The sequence below is a fragment of the Podarcis bocagei genome, assembly GCF_964188305.1.
Source record: "Podarcis bocagei genome assembly, chromosome: 7".
In the NCBI taxonomy this organism is placed as follows: domain Eukaryota; kingdom Metazoa; phylum Chordata; class Lepidosauria; order Squamata; family Lacertidae; genus Podarcis; species Podarcis bocagei.
Genome location: NC_138132.1, coordinates 69,315,279 through 69,343,142, shown reverse-complemented (window position 1 = coordinate 69,343,142; position 27,864 = coordinate 69,315,279). Strand labels below are relative to the sequence as shown.

Below are 27,864 nucleotides of genomic sequence, written 5' to 3'. Positions count from 1 at the left end.
TTTTATATCTTTTTATATCTTCTTGTATACCACTTTATTTTGATTGGACGTGTTTATTAAAAAAGGGAATTCGTGGAAGGAAACTGGGGTGGACTTTGGGGAAATTTTGTTTTTCTGTTAATGATGAGGGATGGCGGAATGATTGTATAATTTAAATTGAATAGTGGGTTAAACAAATTAAGCTTTAAATTGGGAGTAAGAGCTTGTAGAACTAAATTAATGAAAGGGGAATACAGTTGGGAGGGGGATGGGGGAGTCCCAGAAAGTTGGCAATGAAAGTAAGGTTTTAAGTGTGTTTTATTTTTATTTTTTCTTTGTATTTCTATCTTTTGTGTTTTGGAAACTTTAATAAATATGATTTTTTAAAAAATAAAAAAATAGAGCCTGTCAATTTCTTTTCTTCCCGCCTCATGGCTTTCGAAATTAACCTTTATATCACTGTAATTTATATGTTTTTCAATTCTAATTCTAATTAGACTTATTACAGAATGTCTCAAAATTTAAATAAAAATTGGAAGGTAGAAAATTTCTCATTACAAGTCATCAGACAACCCTGCTAGTGATGTTAATTGCTTACAATAATCTTTCAAATATCGTATAAATTTACTCCAATGCTTTTGGAATACTTGATCGTGCTGGTTTTGGATTTTTCCTGTCAGCTTTGCCAGTTCTGCAAAGTCCATCATCCTCCTCTGCCACACTTTTTTCATTGGTACTTCTTGCTGTTTCCATTTTTGGGGCTAAAAGAATTCTTGCCGCAGTTGTTGCATACATAAACAGTCTTTTGTCTTCCCATAGTATCTCTTCACCCACTACACCCAGTAAAAAAGGCTTCTGGTTTTTTAACAAAAAGTATTTTTAAACATTTTATTTAACTCATTATATGCCATTTCCCAGAAAGCCTTTACCTCCACCACATGTAGTAAAAGATACCTTCCCTTCCCTTACATTTCCAGCACTCATTAGTTCTTGTCTTGTACATTTTAGCCAATATAGCTGGTGTAAAATACAATCTGTATATCATTTTCATAACATTTTCTTCGAGTGCACTGCATGCAGTAAAATGAAAGGTCTTTATGCGGGATAGAGAACAGATTTTTGATCAGAATCGTTTTATGAATCTTGTTACATGCTCTGCTGCCACCCTTCCACATGGCCATTCAAAGAACCAATCAACTGAACTTACAATCCCATGGAATCCTTCCTTTGCATGGTGCCAAGTTACGGGCACACCGTTGTCCTCCAACCGTTTTTTGTATAGCAGTCCATCATCCCTAAGCACATCATACTCGCAGGTTAACATAAACGTCTCGGGGAGCTGACGCACAATGTCATCTTCCACTAGAAGAGCACAGTGCTTGGGATCAAAAGAAAGCTTCATCATTTCGTGCAGCTCCTTTGAAAACGGGACTGGCAGGGATGGTTTGTAGCCCCTGACTTTAAATTCATCCGGGATATGATCTGCATGGATCCATTTCTTGTATTTCATCTTCATTTCTTCGGAAACATGGGCCCCCTTCAGGAATTGATCCAAATATGCTGGCTTCACATTCATAAACCTGAGTTCAAATTCGGCAGACCATTTTGTGAACAGGAGGGGGACATTTCGGTTTTGCTGATAAGATGGCAAGTTGTAGTCCAGTGTTTGAATATTTGGGTAGAGCAGGATCTGGGCTCTGACCTTTGGGAGATCCTTTCTTGTTAACAGATGTTGACAGACAAGGGGAACAATTCCAGCCCCAGTGCTGTCACCAGCAATGACAATACGATTAGGGTCTACCCCATAATCACTTGCATTTTTCAAAAAGTATTCAGTGGCGGTGATGCAGTCCATGATTTGTGTAGGACAGAGGTGCTTAGGAGCCAAACGTTGCCTAGAAGATGATGGAGAGAAGGGGCAGGGGAGAAAGTCAATCTTATTCTTAGTTAAAGACAAACCAGTCTAGTTCACACTTTCTAAAACAATATGTGAAATGAAACATAGTCAGTGGTAGGACTGTTCCCCATCCAAGTGACATGTAGAAAAATGCATAGAGTAATGTCTGCACTGATGGCTCAGGCTATGGGACATTCTAGTCCAGCACCCAGTTTTCACAGTGGCCAGCCAGATGTTTATGGGAAGCCTTAGTGAACTTCCAAAAGGTCAACAACTTCACAATGTAATTTAATTTTAAATTTCAGTAAACACTGCTGTGGTTCTAGCGCTGCTGTGGTACACAAGCCATAAACCAAAAGAGGCTCACTTAATTAAAATTTACAATCCTGAGCAAATGATTTTTACATCCTGGGCAGTTACACAGCAGACATGATGTCTGCCTTAGAGCATGGAATTCTCCCAAAAAATATTCAATATGTCAGAAACATGTTTCCACCATATAACTGTAGCAGTGAGTTGCCATAGAAATAGATTAGGTGTAACAGGATGCAAAACCTAGACTGTAATTGTCCGTTACTGTTTCAGGAACAGGTGCAGAAGAAGAAAAACCAGAAACATCAATTTACTTTGTTTTGCTGATTAATAAATCTGGTGATATTGTCAAAGCACTTTATATATAGTGTATCTTTTTCAATATTGTGTTGACACTTGGAGATCTCAAAGCCTGCAAACAGTTTGAGACAAGGAGGCAAATGGCTGGTTCTGTTTTCTTTATTTTTATTTTGTAGAATATTCATTGGTCTTATAATAAGATGACATTGATCAACTCCAACAATACCTATGTTCCATGAGTTCCCCAGTCACATATAAGAAGGAAGCTTGACCAGGACACTGCCACATAACTGAATCACTGAATGCATTGCAAAGGCTTCATCTAGATGTGGCACAGCCTCTTCATAACTCAGTATGTGTGCCTAGTGGTCTGCCACTGACATCTGTTCACACAGCTGATCTACACCTTGTCAAAAGGGTCATGTTTAGTTTGGCCTCTCAGCACCCTTCTGTGCTATGTAAGATGCTTGAAGAGAGCCAAACCTCAAACTTCTCCTTGCCATCCCATCATAGATGGACCTTTGAGATCTTTCCATTGGGAAATGGGCAGCGGTTTATGTATAATGAGAGCATCAAGATCAGGATCTACTGGCAGAAGGGCCAGAGCAGGGTTTGCGTTCAAGGATAGACCAAGATGAGAAACGACATCAAAAGTAATTTGCCCAAACCCAGTAAGCTTGTCACACTACCACCATAACTGTATGGGAGTCCCTCCCTTGCTTGTAGCCCCACCAGCATTGTGGTGAACTCGCAGTGGTGATGGGAGCGAGCTTGACTGGAGCCTAGACTTCAGCCCAGCCTTCTGGACCTTGGGTTCCTTTGCCACAGTTTCTTATTCCCTTGCCTTCAGAGGATTATTCTGCCGTGGTGCAATTCTGTGCCTTGGCTGCTGTTAGAAGAACTGTCAAGAAGTCAGCTTTCCCACACGCCTGTTAGAAAATTGTCGTAACAGACGTATCATGAAGAAACTGCCTTTAATACAGAGGTAGCAATCGTGGTGCCCTGAAGATGTAGTTGGACAACATCTCTCATAAGCCCAGACCATAAATCATGCTGTCTGGGGTTGATGGGACTTGGCATTTAACAACACCTGAAGGACACTGCATTGGCTATCTCTGTACCATGTAGTTCCCCCACTGCTTTTGGGAGTAATTTTTTTTTTTTGAGGGGGGGTGTCACCTGATTCCACACTTATCAGCTGTTCAGGATATCCAGGATGAATGCAGGAATAAGTAGACTTACCCAACACACACAAGCACTGATTCACTTTCTCTGGAAAAGTAGCGGCACAGCTTCCGATAACCTTCTGGATAGTAAAAAGACCTTCAGTGTATTAATACTTTACACAATGGCATGCACATTTCTACATTAATGTGGGTTGGGATGACGAGTATGACGGAACCCCAAGTCTTCTTTGTGGCTCTGTTTGTATCTGAGCCAGAGGAGAAGTCCCATCTTTCCTATTTACCCAGCCTTCCACCCATCCAGATCCCAAGGCCCCAAAGTCAAACTAATGCCCTCGTTGTCAAGGATTATTTCCGTCCCCATGGCATTTCCTGCATGTGCCTCGTTTTTCTTCCTACTATACGACAAACAGATAGATCTGGCTTCTGACTCTCTGAGCCAGGGGTTGCCCTTCAGATGATGATGCCAACTTCTACTTTTAACTATGGATTGATATGGATCGCTACCCATGAAAAAGAGGACATGTCCTGGAAAAAGAGGACACATGGCAACCCCAATTACAGGATAACAGTCATGGGCCAGGGAAAGCCAGGGCAAAAGGAAAAGATTTCACAAGATGCCTGTAGCAACTGGTGGTAGCTGCTTCTTGTATGGAAGAGGAAAGGGGATTTCACAGTACACGGAGAACAACTAACAGAAAATGCCTGTTTTGGGGGATACTGCCCTATGATATTCTCAGAGCCAGCCAGCCCATTAGGCTTGGGTGAGGCAGTCTCCTCAGGCAGCAGGCTGGGGAGAGCTGGGAAGTCCCCCAGGAGTGTGCTGCTCACTGCTCACTGCCTCCAACACTTGTCACCCATGCACCACCTGGAAAGAGCAGGGATACTGCTGCTGCCATTGTTCCTATCCAGCCTCCTTTTTTCTCCTCCACTGCCTTCAGTGGGCTGGGGCTTCCCCAGGTCACCTCCAGTTACCTCAGGTGGCAGGGCGTTGGGTGTGTGTGCCATGTTCTGCTTTGCCTCAGGTGGCAAAATATCTAGGGTACCTGGATATTCTGTAGGATGCGGTGCCCTGATTAGAATTTCCATAAACGACCTATGTAATGGGTAAGTGGCCTTTCAGGTAACCTGCTCCTGAGTTGTCCTGGTCCTAACCACAAGACCTTGAACATGCCCTGGTAGTTGATCAGCAGCCAGTGCAGTGGCTTCAGCACAGGTGTAATATCTGCTTGTCCGGTTGTTCTGCTCAACAACCTGATCCCAGCACCGTGCACAATATGCAGTTTCCAGATCAAGCCCCACACAGATCACACTGGTTGTAAGTTAAATTAGAATGACTCACTTATGCTCCCGAACAAGCCAGCTCCTCCATACAGGTAGATAATTCCTCTCTGTCCTGTGGATAGGCCCTTTGGCTGATAAATCCTCACAGTCACATTCTCAAATTTTGTGTCGATAGTGTATCTGGGCTCGCTCCCTGCTGGCATTGCAGAGGAACTCCATTTAAGGAATGTCGGTTTTGTACAGATTCCCAACTTCTCCAAAATAGATCCCTGTTTGGAAAAAAAACAAAAAAGCAACAGAAGCTAGTATCAAGCATAGTTAGCTTTCAGTTTAATAAGGTTTTCGAAAAGTCTGTTTGTAGGAGTAGTGTGGGATGAGAAATGCTTCGTTGATTCATTCAGAAGTTTAATTGATTTCATTTCCATTTGTTCCAATTGCATTCATGAAATGTTCTCTTTGTTTTCATCCCCCCCCCCCCGTTTTCATTTTCCCTTTGGTTTCAATGGGAGACTCAGACAGCTTTATGCAGTCTGTAATGTCTTCTGTGACATTTTTAGGCGACTTTAACATTCCTCCCCCACCAGGTCCACCAAACCTAAAACATAATGGACACAGAGTCACAGTTTTATAAGCCATTAAAAAAACCACACACACATGTTCTATAAGCTTCTTATTGTGTCCTCTGGGGGAATCAGCTTGTAACTTCACTGTTTTCCATCCAAATAGCATTGGTATGAAAATATTATTATTACATTCTTGAATTCCACCACCCACACCCCACAGGAATCAGACAGATTACCCAGTAGGTCCTAATTTAACAGGTGCAATTTTATCAATGAAGAACCAATCTCCGAGCTTGCTTCCTCCCTCTGCCTCTTTTACCTCGTGTCATTTCATTTTGGTTGCAAGTCTGAGGACAGGGATTTTTCTCATCACTGACAACTGTTGAGATACTCCAGGAGATTTTTTTTTTTGGGGGGGGGGTCCTTGCAATTTGAATGCCCCTATCACTCTAATATGTCAACGGAATGGGACGGATTGGGGCTCATTTGTTTTGTTCCCCATTCAGTTTAAAAATGTATGAACAGTGACCTCCGGCGGATGCTCTTGGCTTTACACCCGTACGGGAGAATCTCCACGAGGTCATTGCAACACTCCATCGGCGTTGCTTTATTTAAACCACTTACCTTCTTCCAAGATCTCTGCGTGGTGTTGCAATGGTATTGCTGCATCCGTAGCAACTGCTGCCTCCAGGTGACCTCCCACACACCTCCTCTAACCAGAGGTGAGGCAAATTTTTCTCAGAGTATCGTTCTTGCCCGCCCCGCCCGAAGATTCTCCATCATTTGTGTGCGTGACTCGAGGTTTGTGTCATTGCAGAGGATGTTTACCAGGCTGCAGCACAGACATAGGCATAGAGGGGTGGTGTGTGCCAGGGAGCACAATATGGGTGGGGGGGGGGGCGCAAACCAGGCACGCCCCTTGCAGAGATCCCTGCCTGGATGATCCAGCGGCCAGCCATCGCAACGCTAGAGTCCACCCGGCGGCGGTGAGGGCTAAGAGTGAAGAGCCGGCGGAGCCGGCTGGGATGCTGGCCACTCGCCACGCAACCGTGGCTGGCGGGGCGTTGGAAGCTCCCAAGGCGCCACGGGCAGGCAGATGAGCTGCAAGCAGGTGGGTCCCGCATCGGAGGGAGCCTCTGTATGAGAAGATGCCAGGGAGCGTCTCTATCTCGTCAACCCCCACCTTTTGGGGGGCGGGAGAGAAGGGCAAGAGGAGGGAGAGCTCGAGAGGGAGCTTCCTCTGTTCACTTCACGGCGCGCAAAGACGCACCGAGCACCCCGGGTGAGACAAAGGCAAAGCCTTTGGATAGTGTGGGGAAAGTGGGAAATGACTGCTTTCTCCCCCCCCCCCCCAATAATTTTAATTAAGTTTCCATTTGCCAAATTAAACATATCATACCAATTAGTCCAAATTATATCAACACACATCATAAAGTCCAAATGTTTTCCAAATTAAGAATTACTATTTTTGGTGGGGGGTACCCATGCTCCTCGATCGTCAGGAATCCAAAGATCCAAATTCGTGCTGCTTTCCTTACTGCAATGATGTTTCCAGTCCCATCTTCTCATCTTTGTCATTTATTCATTTTCCTTTTCTGTCACCTCCGAGTTTTCTCCACAAGTGGATTAAAAGGAACAGTCTTATTTTGTCTCTGTGTGGGTTTTATAATGCTCTCTCGTATGTCCGCAAATCCAACCATCATGTTTTCGAGCAGACACTCCGTCCTGTCATTCCGGTGAAATACAGTCTAAATGTCCACTCGTTTACTTTCCAGACCCGCTGCCTCATAATTAGTCTTCCAGGAGGATAACAGCCCTTTCTGATTTACGATTCCAGCCTGATATCCAAGCAGCTTTTCCTCCCTAGACCATCCATCTTGCAGCTGAGATCTGCCTACACAACGGAGCATTTCTTACTGCGTCACTGATAGAGACTCACTTGTTTCCAGATCTTTCACAGACATATAATTTTTTTCACACAGTTCATTTTCACTCCCACTTGTAAATTAGTTGTCGAGGCGGTTTTTTGAGGGGGAGGGTTATCAGGTACTCACATAAAAATAAAATAAAAAAGTCTTTCCCCCGTACCTCCACATACCAAAATGTCGGCAGTTCTCTGGTGTTATCTCTGTTCCTTCCGTCCTTCGTCCTTCCGTCTCGATCTTCTTCACTCAGTGGTAAATTTATTAGCAGATAAAAGCATTCCTGATTTCTCTTGAAGCATGTCCGTTTATTGGTCCAATTCTTTTCTTCTTTTTAAACATCGCAGCCAGGCTCGCTCCTGAAAGAAGCTGGCAGGGAGCTCCAAGCTTGCCCGAGGGCTTTCCATCTAGTGCCTCTCACCCCCTCCTTCATCCGAACTCGGGGGTGATTTATGGCAACAGCAGGTGAGGCAGCGTCTTTTCCTTCCCTGAAAAGACGAAGGGAGGCTGATGTACTCCCCATATCAGCCTCTAATTACCTCTTGCAAGCTGGACAAGATGTTATTAGTAGCCATCTTTCAAGGCGCCGCTAGTGGCCCCCCGGAAATGACTGCTTTCTAGGCAATGGACAAGCAGAAAGGTGGATGAGCCCCAAGACAGAACTGCATGACTAGTGGCATAAGGTGGGGTGAGGCCACAGGTGCGGTTGCCCTCGGTGCAAAAATTTCAACACCCGGTGCTGCCTAAATACAGCTGCATACTTCTGTCACTGGGCTCTGTTGAAAATGGCTTCTCTGTGTGACTTTCCAGATAGCAGACAGAATCTTCTTCTCTTGTTTCTGAGGCTGTGATCTCTTGAGTGATGCGGACACTGTTAGGCAGCTGAATGCGTGCTCCATAGTCCCCACCTCACCCCACACATGGCCCCAGATGCTCGCAACCCATGCTATACCACTGCGTGGGACAGTCTTTGCCAGCATGGTCCTGCTAGCTGGGGATGCTAGAAGTCATAGCACAAAGCATCCTCCAGAAGTCACATTGATGATCAACACTGTATTTGAACTGTGGAGGAGATAGATGTCCCTCCACAAACAAGCGCTCACAAATAGAACTGGAAATTTTTGCACAGATCTCTAGTTATAATACATGAATCCTTCAGGCTGGCTAGCTCAGTAGATAGAGAATGAGATTCTTAATCCTAGGGTCCTGGGTTCGAGTTCCACATTTGGTGAAAGATTCCTGCCTTGCAGAGTGGTGCTTGGGTTTGTGGTCCCTTCCAACTCGACAATTCCGTTTTTCTATGATGGGCTGGGTGGGGTTGCACCTCCTAAAACATGTTGCCTGTTTGAACCTTTCCTGGCTGGTCAGCCCCCATGCAACTAAAAAATAGTAGAATCATAGAATTTGTAGAACTGGAAGGGACCACAAGGGCCATCTAGTCCAACCCCCTGCAATGCAGGAATACTTTGCCCAACGTGGGGCTCAAGCAGATAACCTTGAGATTAAGAGTCTCATGCTCTAGCGAAGGCTGCCCCACAGAAACTCCAGGTTCAAAGTCCACCCAACTTACCATACGCAAGGATGAGTGTGCCATAATGGAGATTAGGAGGAGTTTGATAGGTCCATCGATTCCTGGAGGGAGATCTGTTCTTCGGACATCACGATAAATGAGCACCACCAGGGAAAGGAGGAAGCAGATCACAAATGTCAGCATCACCGTGGAGAGATCCATCTTCCTTCCTTCTCCTGGGTTGCCCCAATGCCAAGGTTGCAGGTTCAATCCCCATATGAGACAAGTGCATATTCCAGCATTGAAGGGGTTGGACTAGATAATCCTCAGGGTCCCTTCCAAGTCCGTGATTTTATGAATTCTATGAATGAAGACCTTCTCCTTTCAACCAGATTTTGAAGTGGAGATTCTGTGAGACTCTGCTCTGTGGGTTGTATTCAATTAATCTATACTCATAATAGCCCCACAGAAATTGATGCAGCCAAGCAAAGTCATGTTAATTAACATCAATGGGCATCCTCTGAGTTAATGTTGGGTACAATTCCTGATCCATTCTGAATTTGAAATGGACATTCATGATATAGTTGTGAGTTTGGGGGCGGAGTTTGGCTGTATGGCAGAGTCCCTTCTAATCAGCAAGGATTAAATTGTTGGACTAGCCAAGCCAGCTTCTTGGTGAATTAACATCACATAATTATGTGCTGCATAATTCCATCAAAGGTTGTTATGGAAGCAAAGGACTGCAAGAACTCAGGGTTCCATTTTCAAATTGTTTGCAGCTTTCTATAGGACTGTCTAAATTCTTTAAAAAACAACAACCCCACATGTAAAATAATTGCTTGACTTCATAATATGGTACGTCCCAAACCTTCATTCCCCTTGTTTCTTTTTCTCTGCAAGATATTTCATCTGATTCTGCAAATATTTTAATTGAGTTAGATTATCACAGGGCGGAGACATGTATAAAGGAACAAAAAGAGCCTACTTAGTACTTAGTACTTAGCCTCCTGTAGTGATTAAGGTTTAGCAATGAAGACCATTGTCAGCAATAGTAGCCTTCTTCACTACGATCTAAAGGTATCCTGGCCCTCATCCATCCTTCCACACATGTAGGGTCTTAGAAGGGCAGTGTAGGGAGAATCTGCTGGCAGAGGTGGTTATAGGGCAGCAAAACTGGTTCAGCTGCACTGGGAGTGCAAGAGGCAGGGGGCGCCGAAATTTACCATTGCACACTGTGCCGCTGAAATTTGAGAGTCCCAAATCTACCACTGCTGCTAGCGCAAGACACCAGGCCTATTTCAAATGGCCTACTTAGGGATTTACACCATTCTGAGCACGGTGTGCTGACCAAAAGCGGAGATCAAGCTTTTTGAGGGAAACATTGTCCTTAGCCATCTTTGTGTTTCTATGCAAATAAATTTGAAACTTTTGTCATCTTTGGAACCTAAGTTGTGCTGCCTTTATTTTCTAGCTTCTGCTTGGAAAATCTGTGAGAATGTTATTTGCCCCCAAAATGGAAAGATGATGGAACCCCGACAAAAGAAGAATGTATACAAAACCTATGGACTATGCAGGAATGGAAAAACTTACCGTAAGAATATGAAATCAGGATAGTAAACTTTTTATAAAGGAATGGAAATGGTATGTTGAATATTTGCAAACAAATTGAAAACAGATAAAAACATTGGCAGGACTACTGTGACACAGTGGCGTAGCGTGGGTTGTCAGCACCCGGGGCAAGGCAAGTAATTTGCACCCCCTAACCCATGGATTTGCGCCCCCTAACCCTAACCCCAGATGTTGCGCCCGGTGCGGCCGGCCCCCCCTGCACCCCCCACGCTACGCCACTGCTGTGACAAGCTGCAGTTTGAAAAAAATACAGTGGTACTTCCAGTTGCGCACAGGATACGTTCCAGAGCTCTGGTCGGATCCCAAGAAATTCACAAACGAAGGTGCTGTTTCTGCGTATGCGCACGGTGCGGTAGAGCACTTCTGCGCATGCACGTGTGGTGAAACCCAGAAAAATACTTCTGGTCTGGGTTTGCCACGTTCGCATCCTGAAGGATATGTAACCTGAGGTGTGCGTATCCAGAGGTACCACTGTATAGATATATGAAAATGACCGCTCCCACATCAAATGGGGGCTCCTTTTGCGTGGTCGCACGCAGCCCCCTGGATCCCAGTGTGACTCCTGGTAGTTTAGGCTGGTTTCATACTCCCCAGGCTGGATACCTGGAGGTCTCCTCCTACCTCAGCCAATCGCCCAATCCCACCTGGGGAGGCATTGCCAGGGGATTGGCCAGGTAAGGGGAGGGACCGTCCTGCCCACACAACAGAAGGTGAATCTTACCTGCAAAGTGGCAGTCGGCTCCAAAGCTTCTCCCACCTTTCCCCTCCCTCAGTTAAGTCTTCTTTCGCAGCTTAACCTCTTCTCCACAGGTACGCAGGCGCTGCTACATCAGGGTCACTGTTGAAGGGCTGGAAAGGAATTTTCCTGCCTTGGCAGGTTTTGCCTACCCCGTTGCAAAACGTCACAACTTTGGTGGTTTCAGGCCTTGGGTGGAATCCTTTAGTCTATCTTCCTAAATGGGGGGGGGGCAGGAAGTTGCGACCCACGCCCCCCCTTGTGGTGGTGATACCAGGGTTCCCCGTTAAAGGGGTCTTGAGGGGGAGGCATTGGCCATATGCCGAGAGTTTGTCATTGCTCTCCCCCCCAAAGGCAGTGAAATGGGGGTGGGGGCTCTCTCTGCTTGAACATATGTTCTCCAGAGCCAGCCCAATCCCCACACATTCTGGATAACCCTGAAGTCTCCCAGATCCCTGGCTGGGGACTGGGAAGTATAAATGCCCAATGCCTGAGCCAAGGTCTCCCTACATCTGAAACTTAATAAAGTTGTGGCCAATTTTAATCCCATAGCATGTTGTCTTGAGTCATTATTCTGCTCAGGGGTCGCATCATGTTGGGGCGACTCTGCCTGTCCACACAATAGATGAATAAAAGAACGATTTAATATAACTTAGAATATGCAGGGAATGGTGATTAAAAAAACGATCCGCAGAAAGCGGAGGAAAGAAGTCGAGATTTGAAATGTCTGAATTATTGTTAAATTACTATTGAAATGTACATAAATGAAAATCATTTTTAAAAAGAAAGATCTTAAACCAGGCATCCCCAATCTGCAGCCCTCCAGATGTTTTGGCCTACAACTCCCATGATCCCTAGCTAACAGGACCAGTGGTCTGGGATGATGGGAATTGTAGTCCAAAACATCTGCAGGGCCAAAGGTTGGGGATGCCTGTCCTAAACCATTCTGAATCTTAAAGTTTGCCTACACTGATTTCAAAGTAACAAGTGGAAAGAACTGGGATTGTATCAGCAGGGAATATATCACAGAGACCTTGCCTTTCTGGGTGCTTCTACTTCTAGATATTCTGAAGGTTTCAGGGCTACAGTAGTTATACACAAGAGGGTCTTTTAAGATGCTGATAAATTGGTGGGTACGAACAAATCCGTTCCTGAATCTTCCAAGTGTTCCAAGAGTTGTGAGCCCGTAAGTGACACATTGTTTTCATAACAGTCTTGCAGGCAATGGAGTCCCACTATGGAAAGAGTAGTAGATATTGAACCTAAAATTGTGATATATAAGGAAGCGGGACTAAGGGTGAGGTTATGGATGCTACACCTCTGTATGTGAAAGGGTTGGATAAAAACTTCTATATTGACCTCATTTGGGGCAATAAGGGGAAGACTCTTAGTGGTAGGGAAGTGGAATCTTGTGCCTCCAACACAACCCTAGACGTTAGCAAGTCTGTAGAAATCATAGGAATGATTTGCTGCAGCTGTAAGGAGTCAACATACATTGGTATGTGGTCGGACTCCCCAGCCTCCCAAACTGGTTTTATAATGCAACAGTGAGGAAGATAGCCTGGACTATCTGGATTGAAATATAAGCCTATTAAGAAGGTGTTGTCAAGAGGTAAGGCTGTTACACCATCTTAAGAAAACAATGAGGTAAAGATGGGACATATCCAACACATGTCATGAATCCAGAGGAAGAGTAATGTTTTTGGCATGACCTGTGAATATAAGTTGCATTCAATTTTGTGGGCCTGAAATGAACAGATCCAAATTAGTTGTTTTGTTTAACTTGAATGGGTTTACACGGCACAGGAGCAATGCTGGTTGCAATTTTATGAGATGAGGATTTGGTAATGTAAGGTGTGTTCATTTGTAACAGGTAATTAGTGCTCTCCTTCTTGCTCTTGTCAGATAAGCTAAAGGTCTGCCTCCCACTCACCTTACAAGAGGCAGAAGAAGCATAAGTTGCAATGAAAGGGAATGCGATTGCACAGCTTTCCAATGGTTTAGCCTCATAGAAACCCTGCAGGGTGGGTTAGGCAGATGGGGCTGTTAATCAAGCACATTAGATCTAGTTCTCAGACACTTACAATGAAAAGGTTTAGCAAACCAATCGAACTGCACATCTGTATAGAAGTAACACCAATTAACATACATAAATACCCCAATAAAGTAGATAAATGAATAAGCAAAACTTAAAACTAACAGTTTCTCTTGCAAGACAAAGCATTCTCCTTTTCAATAAACAGGGGAAAAAATCCCTACCATCAGTAACTGCTGATAAAAATATTGGAGTATTTGCTATCTTAAATTCCCTAGAATTATAAATTTGCATTGTTGTCCCAAAGTCTTTTGACCATTGCAGCAGGAGTCCAAATTAGACAACTCAACTTTCAGGGACCCTCTAGGACTGAGATGTGCCTCAGCTCTCTCTCCCTTCTGCAAATCCTCAGCCAAAAAATGGGAAGGACACTTTCCTCCAGAAACCTCCATGACCCCCCAAATAGCCCAGAACACTGAAATCAGAATCAGAGCCCATTTCCAATAACTCACACCAGCTGTTTCTATAGCAGCAGAATTTATTTAAGATAGGAATCACAGCACCAGAACACAATAAAATAAGGAAGATTTTACTAGCTATTATGATACACTTTTCTCATAAACCTCAACCCACTCCTGAAGTGAGATTGGCTTGGTGCATCACTGCCTGAAAAAGCCAACAGAAGCAGATTTGTAGGAGAACTGAGTGGACAAAAAACCCCACCAAGTTAAAGAATGTTTTATACATTTCCCTGAGACACAACTCTCAATGGCCCTAACCCTTTCAAGAGCACAAGAGGCTAGACGCATTTTGAACTTTAGCATGAAACATCCCTGTGACAAGTCCTGCTGCCAAATGTTACATTAAAGAGATGGACTGCAGGTAGGGCACCCTTGAGTTTTGTGATACCAGCCTCAGGTGACAAGGTGGCTGTAAATTTCTAGGCGGGAAGCAGTTACTTATATGAGACTAAGTTCTCATATAATTCCTAGGGGTCTTAAAGTTTCCCCATAAACCCCAGCTGCCAATGAACAAAAGTTCGGCTCAGTACTGTCCCCAAGTTCCCAAATACAGGCTAAGGAGTACTGTAAATGCTACACAAATCCTGAGTGGCATCCATAAAATGGTTAGATTATGGTTACCAGATTTTTTTCAATGAATCCAGGGACACTTTTTATTCTTTTTGAAGCTGCGTAGCAACAGGAAGTCAGTAGTGGGGATGGTGAGACAAAAGACCCTGGGCCCAAGCACACATGCATATTGTATAAAGGTGCAAAGCCCTTTTTCGCACCCTGTGAAACATAAATGTGCAGAGTTTTTTTAAAAAAACTGGGCAACGGCTGCCCGCCTGCAAATCCCGAGCCTTCCCCTATCAGTCAAAACAAAGGGGGGAGGGGACAGGAGATCTGTACTGCTGGACGTCCCCGGCTCCCCTTTGGCAGTGGTGGCGGCAGCAGCAGTCAACAGCCTGGATGCTGCTCGCTGCCATGGTGCCTGCCATTTTTCCTTGCCGGAAGTTCCAGCAAGGAAAAATGGTGGGCACCACAGCAGCGGGCAGCTCCTGAAGCCTGCCAGAACCAACTGTGCTAACAGTCTGGCTCCAGGCTGGAAGTTCCGGCAAGGAAAAATGGTGGGCGCCACGGCAGCGGGCAGCTCCTGAAGCCAGCCAGACCTGAGGCTGATGCTGCCACGTTTCCAGGGGACAGATTTGCAAATCTGGGGACATTTTTTTATCCAAATTGTATACCTCTCTTATTTGGTAATAATGAAGCCAATCTCGCACTCTATCTTTTAATTTCTCAAAACTCTGCAATTTCAATTTGTCTCCTTCTTGCTCCACAATCTCCCAATATTTTGGCCATTTGGCCTCCATATTGGGCCTTTTCTGAGCCTTTGCCTCCATTGGTGACAACCACCTTGGGGTTTTATTTTCAAGTAAGTCCTTATACCTTGTCCAGACATTAAACAGTGCTCTCCTGACAATATGGTTTTTAAATGCTTTATGGGCTTTAACCTTGCCGTACCACAAGTATGCATGCCACCCAAAAACGTTATTAAAACCTTCTAGATCCAAAATGTCAGTGTTCTCAAGAAGTAGCCAATCTTTCAACCAGCAGAAAGCTGCTGATTCATAGTAAAGTTTAAGGTCTGGCAGGGCAAATCCACCTCTTTCCTTTGCATCTGTTAGTATTTTAAATTTTATTCTGGGCTTCTTGCCCTGCCAGACAAATCTAGAAATATCTCTCTGCCACTTCTTGAAACAATCCATTTTGTCCACAATTTGCAATGTTTGAAATGAAAATAACATTCTTGGCAATACATTCATCTTTATAACAGCAATTCGGCCCAACAAGGAAAGCTTCAGATTTGACCATATTTCTAAATCCCTTTTAACCTCCGTCCAACATTTTTCATAATTGTCTTTAAACAAGTTCCCATTTTTAGCTGTCATGTTAATCCCCAAATATTTGACCTTCTTAACCACTGTTAAACCTGTCTCATTCTGAAACCTCTCTTTCTCAATCATTGTTAAGTTTTTCTCCAGGACTTTAGTTTTTAGCTTATTCAACTTAAATCCTGCCACATGACCAAATTCATGAATCAGTTCTAATACTCTTTTAGTACTAGATTCTGGCTCCCGTAATGTCAATACTAGGTCATCTGCAAAGGCTTTCAGTTTGTATTGTTTAGCTCCGACCATTATGCCTTTAATCAAACGGTCCCTTCTAATCATATTTAACAAAACCTCCAGGACTGAAATAAAAAGCAATGGGGAAATTGGGCAGCCTTGTCGTGTCCCTTTCTCTATCTTAAATTCCTCTTTCACCACATTATTCACTATTAGTTTAGCTTTTTGTTCTGAATAAATTGCACTTATACCATTTTCAAACTCTTGACCAACCCCCTTCCCCTGAAGATTTTTCTTCATAAAACTCCAAGAAATATTGCAAAGGCTTTCTCGGCGTCCACAAAAATCAAAACTGCTTTAGTATTAATGTCTTCTTGCAACTTCTCCAAAATGTTGATTATATTCCTCGTATTGTCAGACAAATGTCTACATGGTAGACACTTTAGCCAGTTTAGCTGGTGTTAAATACAATCTGTACATCATTTTCATAACATTTTCTTCAAGTGCACTGCATGCAGTAAAATGAATGGTCTTTATGCGGGAAAGAGAAGAGATTTTTGATCAGAATCGTTTTATGAAGCTTGTTAAATGCTCTGCTGCCACCCTTGCACATGGCCATTCAAAGAACCAATCAATTGAACTTAGAATCCCATGGAATCCTTCCTTTGCATGGTGCCAAGTTACGGGCACACTGTTGTCCTCCAACCTTTTTTTGTATAGCAGTCCATCATCCCTAAGCACATCATACTCGCAGGTTAACATAAACGTCTCGGGGAGCTGACGCACAATGTCATCTTCCACTAGAAGAGCACAGTGCTTGGGATCAAAAGAAAGCTTCATCATTTCATGCAGCTCCTTTGAAAACGGGACTGGCGGGGGTGGTTTGTAGCCCCTGACTTTAAACTCATCCGGGATATGATCTGCATGGATCCATTTCTTGTATTTCATCTTCATTTCTTCGGAAACATGGGCCCCCTTCAGGACTTGATCCAAATATGCTAGCTTCACATTCATAAACCTGAGGTCAAATTCAACAGTCCATTTTGTGAACAGGATGGGGACATTTCGGTTTTGCTGATAAGATGGCAAGTTGTAGTCCAGTGTTTGAATATTTGGGTAGAGCAGGATCTGGGCTCTGACCTTTGGGAGATCCTTTCTCGTTAACAGATGTTGACAGACAAGGGGAACAATTCCAGCCCCAGTGCTGTCACCAGCAATGACAATACGATTAGGGTCTACCCCATAATCACTTGCATTTTTCAAAAAGTATTCAGTGGCGGTGATGCAGTCCATGATTTGTGTAGGACAGCGGTGCTTAGGAGCCAAACGTTGCCTAGAAGATGATGGAGAGAAGGGGCAGGGGAGAAAGTCAATCCTATTCTTAGTTAAAGACAAACCAGTCTAGTTCACACTTTCTAAAACAATATGTGAAATGAAACATAGTCAGTGGTAGGACTGTTCCCCATCCAAGTGACATGTAGAAAAATGCATAGAGTAATGTCTGCACTGATGGCTCAGGCTATGGGACATTCTAGTCCAGCACCCAGTTTTCACAGTGGCCAGCCAGATGTTTATGGGAAGCCTTAATGAACTTCCAAAAGGTCAACAACTTCACAATGTAATTTAATTTTAAATTTCAGTAAACACTGCTGTGGTTCTAGCACTGCTGTGGTACACAAGTCATAAACCAAAAGAGGCTCACTTATTGTCAAAGCACTTTATATATAGGGTATCTTTTTCAATATTGTGTTGACTCTTGGAGATCTCAAAGCCTGCAAACAGTTTGAGACAAGGAGGCAAATGGCTGGTTCTGTTTTCTTTATTTTTATTTTCTAGAATATTAATTGGTCTTATAATAAGATGACATTGATCAACTCCAACAATACCTGTGTTACATGAGTTCACCAGTCACATATAAGAAGGAAGCTTGAGCATGGGCACTGCCACGGAACTGAATCACTGAAGCCTTGCAAAGGCTTCATCTATATGTGGCACAGCCTCTTCATAACTCAGTATGTGTGCCTGGTGGTCTGCCACTGACATCTGTCCACACAGCTGATCTATACCTTGTCAAAAGGGTCATGTTTAGTTTGGCCTCTCAGCACCCTTCTGTGCTATGTAAGATGCTTGAAGAGAGCCAAACCTCAGACTTCTCCTTGCTATCCCATCATAGATGGACCTTTGAGACCTTTCCATTGGGAAATGGGCAGCGGTTTATGTATAATGGGAGCATCTAGATCAGGATCTAGTGACAGAAGGGCCGGAGCAGGGTTTGCGTTCAGGGATAGACCAAGATGACAAACGACATCAAAAGTAATTTGCCCAAACCCAGGAAACTTGTCACACTGCCACCCTCAATGTATGGGAGTCCCTCCCTTGCTTGCAGCCCCACGCGCACAACAACGTATACGACAACTCTTATAAGCCGGACCATAAATCATGCTGTCTGGGGTTGATGGGACTTGGCATTTAACAACACCTGGAGGACACTGCATTGGCTAACCCTGTACCATTAGTGGCAAATTCCCCCACTGCTTTTGGGAGTAATTTTTTTGGGGGGGTGTCACCTGCTTCCACACTTATCAGCTGTTCAGGATATCCAGGATGAATGCAGGAATAAGTAGACTTACCCAACACACACAAGCACTGATTCACTTTCTCTGGAAAGGTAGCGGCACAGCATCCGATAAGCTTCTGGATAGTAAAAAGACCTTCAGTGTATTAATACTTTACACAATGGCATGCACATTTCTACATTAATGTGGATGTGAGACGAGTATGACGGAACCCCAAGTCTTCTTTGTGGCTCTGTTTGTATCTGAGCCAGAGGAGAAGTCCCATCTTTCCTATTTACGGAGCCTTCCACCCATCCAGATCCTAAGGCCCCAAAGTCAAACTAATGCCCTCGTTGTCAAAGATTATTTCCCTCCCCTAGGCATTTCCTGCATGTACCTCTTCTTTCTTCCTATACGACAAACAGATAGATCTGGCTTCTGACTCTCTGAGCCAGGGGTTGCCCTTCAGATTATTATTATTATTATTATTATTATTATTATTATTATTATTATTATTATTAGAGTATATATACCAACCCTATAGCCAGAGGCCTCAGGGCAGTTCACAGAAAAGATTGGACTACAATGGATGTCATTGAACTACAACTTCCATCAGCTCCAGCTATCCTAATGGTCCAGGAGGAGTTGTAATTCACAATGGCTGAAGGGTACCGATTTGGCAATACTTGCTTCTAGCCTTTCTCACTAGTTAGAAATCTGGTCACCATAGTACCAATTTGGTATCCATCAATTGTGCTAAGAGACTGGAAGTAAGGAGATAAGAATAGGATTTAATCAGGGGCGCTTTCTTAATTATACCTTGAGCTACATTGAAAAAAGGATACCATGTGTGTGAAATCATCTTATCTGTTTATCCATTTCTGAAATGCACATACGTAGCAGATACCTAATAATGTGGAATAGTTTTTCCCCATATACATTGAACTCTTCTTCTCAGGGTTACTTTATCTCTCTCCGGCCTAAATGACCTCTTTATTTAAATTATAGTGATGACTGCAAATACGGCTGAAAGCTACATATGATACCTTCATTACCATCACAGCTTCTTTCTTCACACCAATTCCTTTAAAATATGTTTATATATATATAAAAAATTATTAGAAAGCATTTATAAACCACTTAATATTCCAAAAATCCCTGAGCAGTGTACAGTCCAAAAAGGAAACGAAAAACATCAAAACGTTAAAATACAGCCTATATCCAGTAGAGTAGCAACATAAAAACATAAAAAAGGTTAGAAACATACGGGTTGCCATATTTTGAAGAGCAAAAAAGAGGACACTTTTGCCAACTTCTACTTTCAACTATGGATCGATATGGATCGCTACCCATGAAAAAGAGGACATGTCCTGGAAAAAGAGGACACATGGCAACCCCAATTACAGGATAACAGTCATGGGCCAGGGAAAGCCAGGGCAAAAGGAAAAGACTTCACAAGATGCCTGTAGCAACTGGTGGTAGCTGCTTCCTGTATGAAAGAGGAAAGGGGATTTCACAGTACACGGAGAACAACAAACAGAAAATGCCTGTTTTGGGGGATACTGCCCTATGATATTCTCAGAGCCAGCCAGCCCATTAGGCTTGGGTGAGGCAGTCTCCTCAGGCAGCAGGCTGGGGAGAGCTGGGAAGTCCCCCAGGGGTGTGCTGCTCACTGCTCACTGCCCCCACACTTGTCACCCATGCACCACCTGGAAAGAGCAGGGATACTGCTGCTGCCATTGTTCCTATCCAGCCTCCTTTTTTCTCCTCCACTGCCTTCAGTGGGCTGGGGCTTCCCCAGGTCACCTCCAGTGACCTCAGGCGGCAGGGCGTTGGGTGTGTGTGCCATGTTCTGCTATGCCTCAGGTGGCAAAATATCTAGGGCCGGCCCTGGATATTCTGTAGGATGCGGTGCCCTGATTAGAATTTCCATAAATGTCCTACGTAATGGATAAGTGGCCTTTCAGGTAACCTGCTCCTGAGTTGTCCTGGTCCTAACCACAAGACCTTGAACATGCCCTGGTAGTTGATCAGCAGCCAGTGCAGTGGCTTCAGCACAGGTGTAATATCTGCTTGTCCGGTTGTTCTACTCAACAACCTGATCCCAGCACCGTGCACGAGATGCAGTTTCCAGATCAAGCCCCACACAGATCACACTGGTTGTAGGTTAAATTAGAATGACTCACTTATGCTCCCGAACAAGCCAGCTCCTCCATACAGGTAGATAATTCCTCTCTGTCCTGTGGATAGGCCCTTTGGCTGATAAATCCTCACAGTCACATTGTCAAATTTTGTGTCGATAGTGTGGAGTCTGGGCTCGCTCCCTGCTGGCATTGCAGAGGAACTCCATTTAAGGAGTGTCGGTTTTGTACAGATTCCCAACTTCTCCAAAATAGATCCCTGTTTGGAAAAAAACAAAAAAGCAACAAAAGCTAGTATCAAGCATAGTTAGCTTTCAGTTCAATAAGGTTTTTGAAAGGTCTGTTTGTAGGAGTAGTGTGGGGTGAGAAATGCTTCGTTGATTCATTCAGAAGTTTAATTGATTTCATTTCCATTTGTTCCAATTGCATTCATAAAATGTTCTCTTTGTTTTCATTCCCCCCCCCCCCAGTTTTCATTTTTCCCTTTGGTTCCAATGGGAGACTCAGACAGCTTTATGCTGTCTGTAATGTCTTCTGTGACATTTTTAGGCGACTTTAACATTCCTCCCCCATCAGGTCCTGATGGGGAATCAGCTTGTAACTCCACTGTTTTCCACCCAAATAGCATTGATATGAAAATATTATTATTACATTCTTGAATTCCACCACCCACACCCCACAGGCATCAGACAGATTACCCAGTAGGTCCTAATTTAACAGGTGCAATTTTATCAATGAAGAACCAATCTCCGAGCTTGCTTCCTCCCTCTGCCTCTTTTACCTTTTGTGTCATTTCATTTTGGTTGCAAGTCTGAGGACAGGGATTTTTCTCATCACTGACAACTGTTGAGATACTTCAGGAGAGTTTTTTGGGGGAAGGAGGGGGTCAGGCAATTTGAATGCCCCTATCACTCTAATATGTCAACGGAAAGGGACGGATTGCGGCTCATTTGTTTTGTTCCCCATTCAGTTTAAAAATGAATGAACAGTGACCTCCGTCGGATGCTCTTGGCTTTACACCCGTACGGGAGAATCTCCACGAGGGCATTGCAACACTCCATCGGCGTTGCTTTATTTAAACCACTTACCTTCTTCCAAGATCTCTGCGTGGCGTTGCAATGGTATTGCTGCATCCGCAGCAACTTCTGCCTCCAGGTGGCCTCCCACACACCTCTAATCAGAGGTGAGACAAATTTTTCTCAGAGTATCGTTCTTGCCCGCCCCGCCCAAAGATTCTCCATCATTTGTGTGCGTGACTCGAGGTTTGTGTCATTGCGGAGGATGTTTACCAGGCTGCAGCACAGACATAGGCATAGAGGGGTGGTGTGTGCCAGGGAGCCGGTGCCCCGGGCGCACAATATGGGTGGGGGGCGCAAACCAGGCACGCCCCTTGCAGAGATCCCTGCCTGGATGATCCAGCTACCGCAACGCGAGAGTCCAGGGCAGCGTCTCTATCTCGGCAACCCCCACCTTTTAGGGGGCGGGAGAGAAGAGCAAGAGGAGGGAGAACTCGAGAGGGCGCTTCCTCTGTTCACTTCACCGTGCGCAAAGACGCATCGAGCACCCCGGGCTGGAGCCTCTCCAACCGCGCATGTATGGAGGGAACCTCCTTCCCACCCCCGGGTGCTGATTCACTTGCACAAGGGGTAGATCCGTGGGAGGGAAAACCACAGGGGAAGTTGCGAGGCATAGAGGGTAGAAGGAGGCATAGGCGCCGACTCCATGGGGCCTGAGGGGGCTCGAGCCCCCTCAAAAAATTTTTTGGGGGGGCTCAGCCCCCCCAATAATCTCGGGCGCCCTTCCAGCAGAGCGCCGCCGCCGCCCCCGCCTCCTCCCCACCTGCTCCTTCGCCAGCCAGCCAGCCAGCCGCGCGCCCTAATCGGAGAGCCCCGGCCGTCCCCCGCGAGATTAGGGAATCCCCGGGGGCGGGGGCTCCTGCCTCGCTGCTTCGCAGCACCACTGCCACTGCCAAGGCACTGCCGGAAATCCCGCGAGAACAGGGGAATCCCGACTGGCCACACCTCCCAGCCAGCCAATCGGCTGGCTGGGGGGCGTGGCTTGCCCTATTTAGGGCCGGAGCCACTTTATTTGCATATTCATGAGCTTATTTATTATTCATGAGCTTTCCCGGGCCCCCCCAATATTTTTTATAAGTCCGCGTCCCTGGAAGGAGGACCCTAACCGGCTGGGGAGTGTGTGTGTTTTTACTCGGAAGCAAGAACCGTTGTCCCGAGTTCGTGCGCGCAGAGGAGCGGGCTTCAAAGCTACGGTCCTTACTTGGAAGCAGCAGCGCTTGAGTGAGCGAGTGGTAGCAAACCTGAACCCCCTTTACTGAAAGGAAGCCCGGTGATTTTAGCGGAGGCATGGGATCATCAAACTAAAACCTAAGCTAGAAAAATCAAGACACACACCCCATGCCTCCCTCCCTTGCTATGCACAAGCCCCGTCACCAAACTCACTTTCTTCTCTTGCTGGTTACTGTGGTTTTAACAGGTAGACACCCCACTTTTGCACGCTTCCCCCTGCCTAAATTGCAGGGTGGAAGGCTGCACCTGTTGACTTTCTCATTGGCATAGGTGTTGGAGGCCTAAAGCTGCTATCATGCGGAAAGTGGGCTGCCACATCCTCTCGCTCAGCACCCCGGTTTCTTGTAACAATGGTATAACAAGCAGGGAATTCAATTGGTCTTGATTTTTCCAATACAGTAATGGAATAGTTGCACCTGTTGGATATCTGCCTTATGCAGATTTAAAAGCCTTAGATCTTTTAACAGGGAAATGGTTGGAAACCTACCCCCAGTTTCTGCCATAAATAGCCCATCTTCCAAAGGACTGTGATTGCCTTGTTATGTAGACTGTTCACCCTTATTGTGAACATTTTCTTTGAGATTTTGATCTGGCAATACTATTTCCCACTTATTCAGGCATGTTTGTTTGTTTAAATCTAGCTTAGTAGCAGGGTGGCTGCCATAACACATAACAGCATCAGACCCACTTGTTAAGCCTATTAAGTATTGGGTGGGAGGGGGAGATGTCCACATTTTAGTCCAAAAGGACCACACTTGTGGACAAAGCAGAACCCTTCCCACTTTTTTGCTTGCTGAGTTCACTTCAATCCATTTAAGTTAGAAGTTTGGAATCATAGAGTTGGAAAGGACCATGAGGATCACTTTTGCCCAACATGGGGCTGAAACTGAGGACCCTGAGATTAAGAGTCGCATGCTTTACTGACTGAACCATCATTTTAATGGTGACATTAAATCATACAGGCATGCATTTGTTGCTGTGGGGTGTTGTTGTTTTTGCTGTCTTATTGGAGTTACTCAGTCCAGGCAGCAGTGGAAATCCATTGGCTCATGGGCTTAATGCAGTCCTCTAAATCTCTTTCTGGCCCTCAAGATCTCTTCCTAGGCCATTTTCCCATCTCTCAGCCTCTCCTCCTTCACTGGTCATGCTCTGCACTCTTCTCAAGGGTTTTTGCATGGTTGGAATATGCAGGTCATTGACCTGTGATGTAGTATGGGAAAGTGCCGAAGGGCAAAGGGGGCCCCCAGTGCGCAACTCATCCCCAGCTGCCCAGTCCACCAGGAGGCACAACCCCCTGGGCTACGACACTGAGCACAGCTGCTTTCAGCAAACAAAGGGCATTTGCCCTGGCACTCCCTCACCCCAGAGAAACCCAATCTTTATGTCTGAATTGGAATAGTGTTCAGGTTTTCTGAGGGAAATAATAATAATAATAATAATAATAATAATAATAATAATAATAATAATAATTTATTTATACCCTGCCCATCTGGCTGAGTTTCCCCAGCCACTCTGGGCGGCTCCCAATCAAGTGTTAAAAACAGTACAGTGTTACATATTAAAAACTTCCCTGAACAGGGCTGCCTTAAGATGTCTTCTGAATGTCAGGTAATTGTTTATTTCTTTGACACCTGATGGGAGGGCGTTCCACAGGGCGGGCGCCACTACCGAGAAGGCCCTCTGTCTGGTTCCCTGTAGCCTCACTTCTCGCAATGAGGGAACCGCCAGAAGGCCCTCGGCACTGGATCTCACTGTCCAGGCTAAACGATGGAGGTGGAGACGCTCCTTCAGGTATACTGGACCGAGGCCGTTTAGGGCTTTAAAGGTCAGCACCAATACTTTGAATTGTGCTCGGAAACATACTGGGAGCCAATGCAGATCTCTCAGAACCAGTGTTATATGGTCCCGTTGGCCACTCCCAGTCATCAGTCTAGCTGCCGCATTCTGGATTAATTGCAGTTTCCGGGTCACCTTCAAAGGTAGCCCCACGTAGAGCGCGTTGCAGTAGGCCAAGCGGAAGATAACTAGAGCATGCACCACTCTGGCGAGACAGTCTGCGGGCAGGTAGGGTCTTAGCCTGCGTACCAGGTGGAGCTGGTAAACAGCTGCCCTGGACACAGAGTTAACCTGTGCCTCCATGGACAGCTGTGAGTCCAAAATGACTTCTAGGCTGTGCACCTGGTCCTTCAGGGGCACAGTTACCCCATTCAGGACCAGGGAATCCCCCACACGCACCCGCCCCCTGTCCCCCCCAAAACAGTACTTCTGTCTTGTCAGGATTCAACCTCAATCTTTTAGCCACCATCCAACCTCCAACCGCCTCCAGGCACTCAGACTGGACCTTCACCGCTTTCACTGGTTCTGATTTAAAGGAGAGGTAGAGCTGGGTGTCATCTGCATACTGATGAACACCCAGTCCAAACTCCCTGATGATCTCTCCCAGCGGCTTCATATAGATATTAAAAAGCATGGGGGAGAGGACCGAACCCTGAGGCACCCCACAAGTGAGAGCCCAGGGGTCTGAACACTCATCCCCCCCCACCACTTTCTGGACACGGCCCAGGAGAAAGGAGCGGAACCACCGTATAACAGTGCCCCCAGCTCCCAGCCCCTCTTGACGGTCCAGAAGGATGCTATGGTCGATGGTGTCAAAGGCCGCTGAGAGATCCATCAGAACTAGGAAACAGCTCTCACCTTTGTCCCTAGCCCACCGGAGATCATCAACCAGTGAAACCAAGGCAGTTTCAGTCCCATGATGAGGCCTGAATCCCGATTGGAAGGGATCCAAATGGTCAGCATCCTCCAGGCGTGCTTGGAGTTGTTCGGCAACCACCCACTCAATCACCTTGCCCAAGAATGGAAGATTTGAGACTGGGCAATAGTTGGCCAAATTGGCCGGGTCTAAATATGTTTTTTTAAGAAGCAGTTTAATGACCGCCTCTTTCAGCGGGTCTGGGAAGGCTCCCTCACAGAGGGAAGCATTCACCACCCCGCAGAGCCCATCGCCCAGCCTTTCCCAGCTCGGTTTTATCAGCCAGGATGGGCAAGGATCAAGGAGACAGGTGGTCGGTTTCACTTGTCCAAGCAGCCTGTCCACATCCTCGGAGGTAACAGATTGGAATTGATCCCATGTAACAGGACCAGACAGAACTCTAGCACTCTCCCGCCCTGGCCCCGCTCCCACGGTGGAGTCTATCTCCTTCTGAATCTGAGCGACTTTATCTGCAAAAATTTTTGCAAAAGCATTGCAGGAGATCTTGGGGTCCCTACCAGGCCCCAGTGGTACAGGTGGTTCCGATAGATTGCAAACCACCTGAAAAAGTCTCCTGCTGCTGTTTTCTGCAGATGCAATGGAGGCAGCGAAGAAGGCCCTCTTCGCCGTCACCATTGCCACTTGGTAGGCTTGACATTGAGCTCTAGCCCGTGTCCGGTCTGATTCAGAATGAGTTTTCCGCCACTGGCGCTCTAGCCGTCTCAACAATTGTTTCATCGCCTTCAGCTCCGGGGAAAACCACGGGGCTGTCCGGGCTCCATGCAATCGGAGAGGGCGCTTCGGAGCCAGACAGTCAATAGCCCTGGTTAACTCTGCATTCCAGCGTGCCACCAGGGAATTAGCTGAAAGCGGTGAGACAAAGGCAAAACGTTTGGATAGTGTGGGGAAAGTGGAAAACGACTGCTTTCTAGGCAATGGACAAGCAGAAAGGTGGATGAGCCCCAAGATAGAACTGCATGACTAGTGGCATAACGTGGGGTGAGGCCACAGGTGCGGTTGCCCTCGGTGCAAAATTTCAACACCCGGTGCTGCCTAAATACAGCTGCATACTTCTGTCACTGGGCTCTGTTGAAAATGGCTTCTCTGTGTGACTTTCCAGATAGCAGAGAGAATCTTCTTCTCTTGTTTCTGAGGCTATGATCTCTTGGGTGATGCGGACACTGTTAGGCAGCTGAATGCGTGCTCCATAGTCCCCACCTCACCCCACACATGGCCCCAGATGCTCGCAACCCATGCTATACCACTGCGTGGGACAGTCTTTGCCAGCATGGTCCTGCTAGCTGGGGATGCTAGAAGTCATAGCACAAAGCATTCTCCAGAAGTCACATTGATGATCAACACTGTATTTGAACTGTGGAGGAGATAGATGTCCCTCCACAAACAAGCGTTCACAAATAGAACTGGAAATTTTTGCACAGATCTCTAGTTATAATACATGAATCCTTCAGGCTGGCTAGCTCAGTAGATAGAGAATGAGATTCTTAATCCTAGGGTCCTGGGTTCGAGTTCCACATTTGGTGAAAGATTCCTGCCTTGCAGAGTGGTGCTTGGGTTTGTGGTCCCTTCCAACTCGACAATTCCGTTTTTCTATGATGGGGTGGATGGGGTTGCACCTCCTAAAACATGTTGCCTGTTTGAACCTTTCCTGGCTGGCCAGCCCCCATGCAACTAAAAAAATAGCAGAATCATAGAATTTGTAGAACTGGAAGGGACCACAAGGGCAATCTAGTCGAACCCCCTGCAATGCAGGAATACTTTGCCCAACGTGGGGCTCAAGCAGGTAACCTTGAGATTAAGAGTCTCATGCTCTAGCGAAGGCTGCCCCACAGAAACTCCAGGTTCAAAGTCCATCCAACTTACCATACGCAAGGATGAGTGTAACATAATGGAAATTAGGAAGAGTTTGAAAGGTCCATCGATTCCTGGAGGGAGATCTGTTCTTCGGACATCACGATAAATGAGCACCACCAGGGAAAGCAGGAAGCAGATCACAAATGTCAGCATCACCGTGGAGAGATCCATCTTCCTTCCTGAGAAGCCTTGGAGGGACTGAATAACCGGCTGATTCCTGGCAACTATTTTCTCTGCTATCATGCAGTTCCAACTTCT

At 45.7% G+C, this 27,864-nt stretch overlaps 2 protein-coding genes and 2 long non-coding RNA genes across 4 annotated transcripts; 2 read left to right on the top strand and 2 right to left on the bottom strand.

Annotated features, from left to right (window-relative positions):
• Positions 1–584: 584 nt before the first annotated feature.
• LOC308591068 (arylacetamide deacetylase-like 4) lies at positions 585–9,484 on the bottom strand. Its single transcript, XM_081201625.1, has 4 exons — positions 9,012–9,484; positions 5,015–5,225; positions 3,731–3,794; positions 585–1,874 (listed from the first exon to the last, which is right to left on the bottom strand). The coding sequence occupies exons 1-4, from the start codon at positions 9,171–9,173 to the stop codon at positions 1,103–1,105; spliced, it is 1,209 nt and encodes a 402-aa protein (XP_081057751.1). The 5' UTR covers positions 9,174–9,484; the 3' UTR covers positions 585–1,102.
• Positions 1,877–18,603, top strand: LOC308591177. Its single transcript, XR_014010027.1, has 3 exons — positions 1,877–2,011; positions 17,424–17,581; positions 18,275–18,603. It is a non-coding gene; the product is annotated as an uncharacterized lncRNA (long non-coding RNA).
• Positions 6,348–10,955, top strand: LOC308591187. The gene is made up of 3 exons (XR_014010038.1): positions 6,348–6,630; positions 10,423–10,657; positions 10,812–10,955. It is a non-coding gene; the product is annotated as an uncharacterized lncRNA (long non-coding RNA).
• LOC308591055 (arylacetamide deacetylase-like 4) lies at positions 16,424–27,864 on the bottom strand. Its single transcript, XM_081201608.1, has 4 exons — positions 27,616–27,864; positions 20,722–20,935; positions 18,611–18,674; positions 16,424–17,313 (listed from the first exon to the last, which is right to left on the bottom strand). Exons 1-4 carry the CDS (start codon positions 27,847–27,849, stop codon positions 16,542–16,544), a joined length of 1,284 nt encoding a protein of 427 aa, XP_081057734.1. The 5' UTR covers positions 27,850–27,864; the 3' UTR covers positions 16,424–16,541.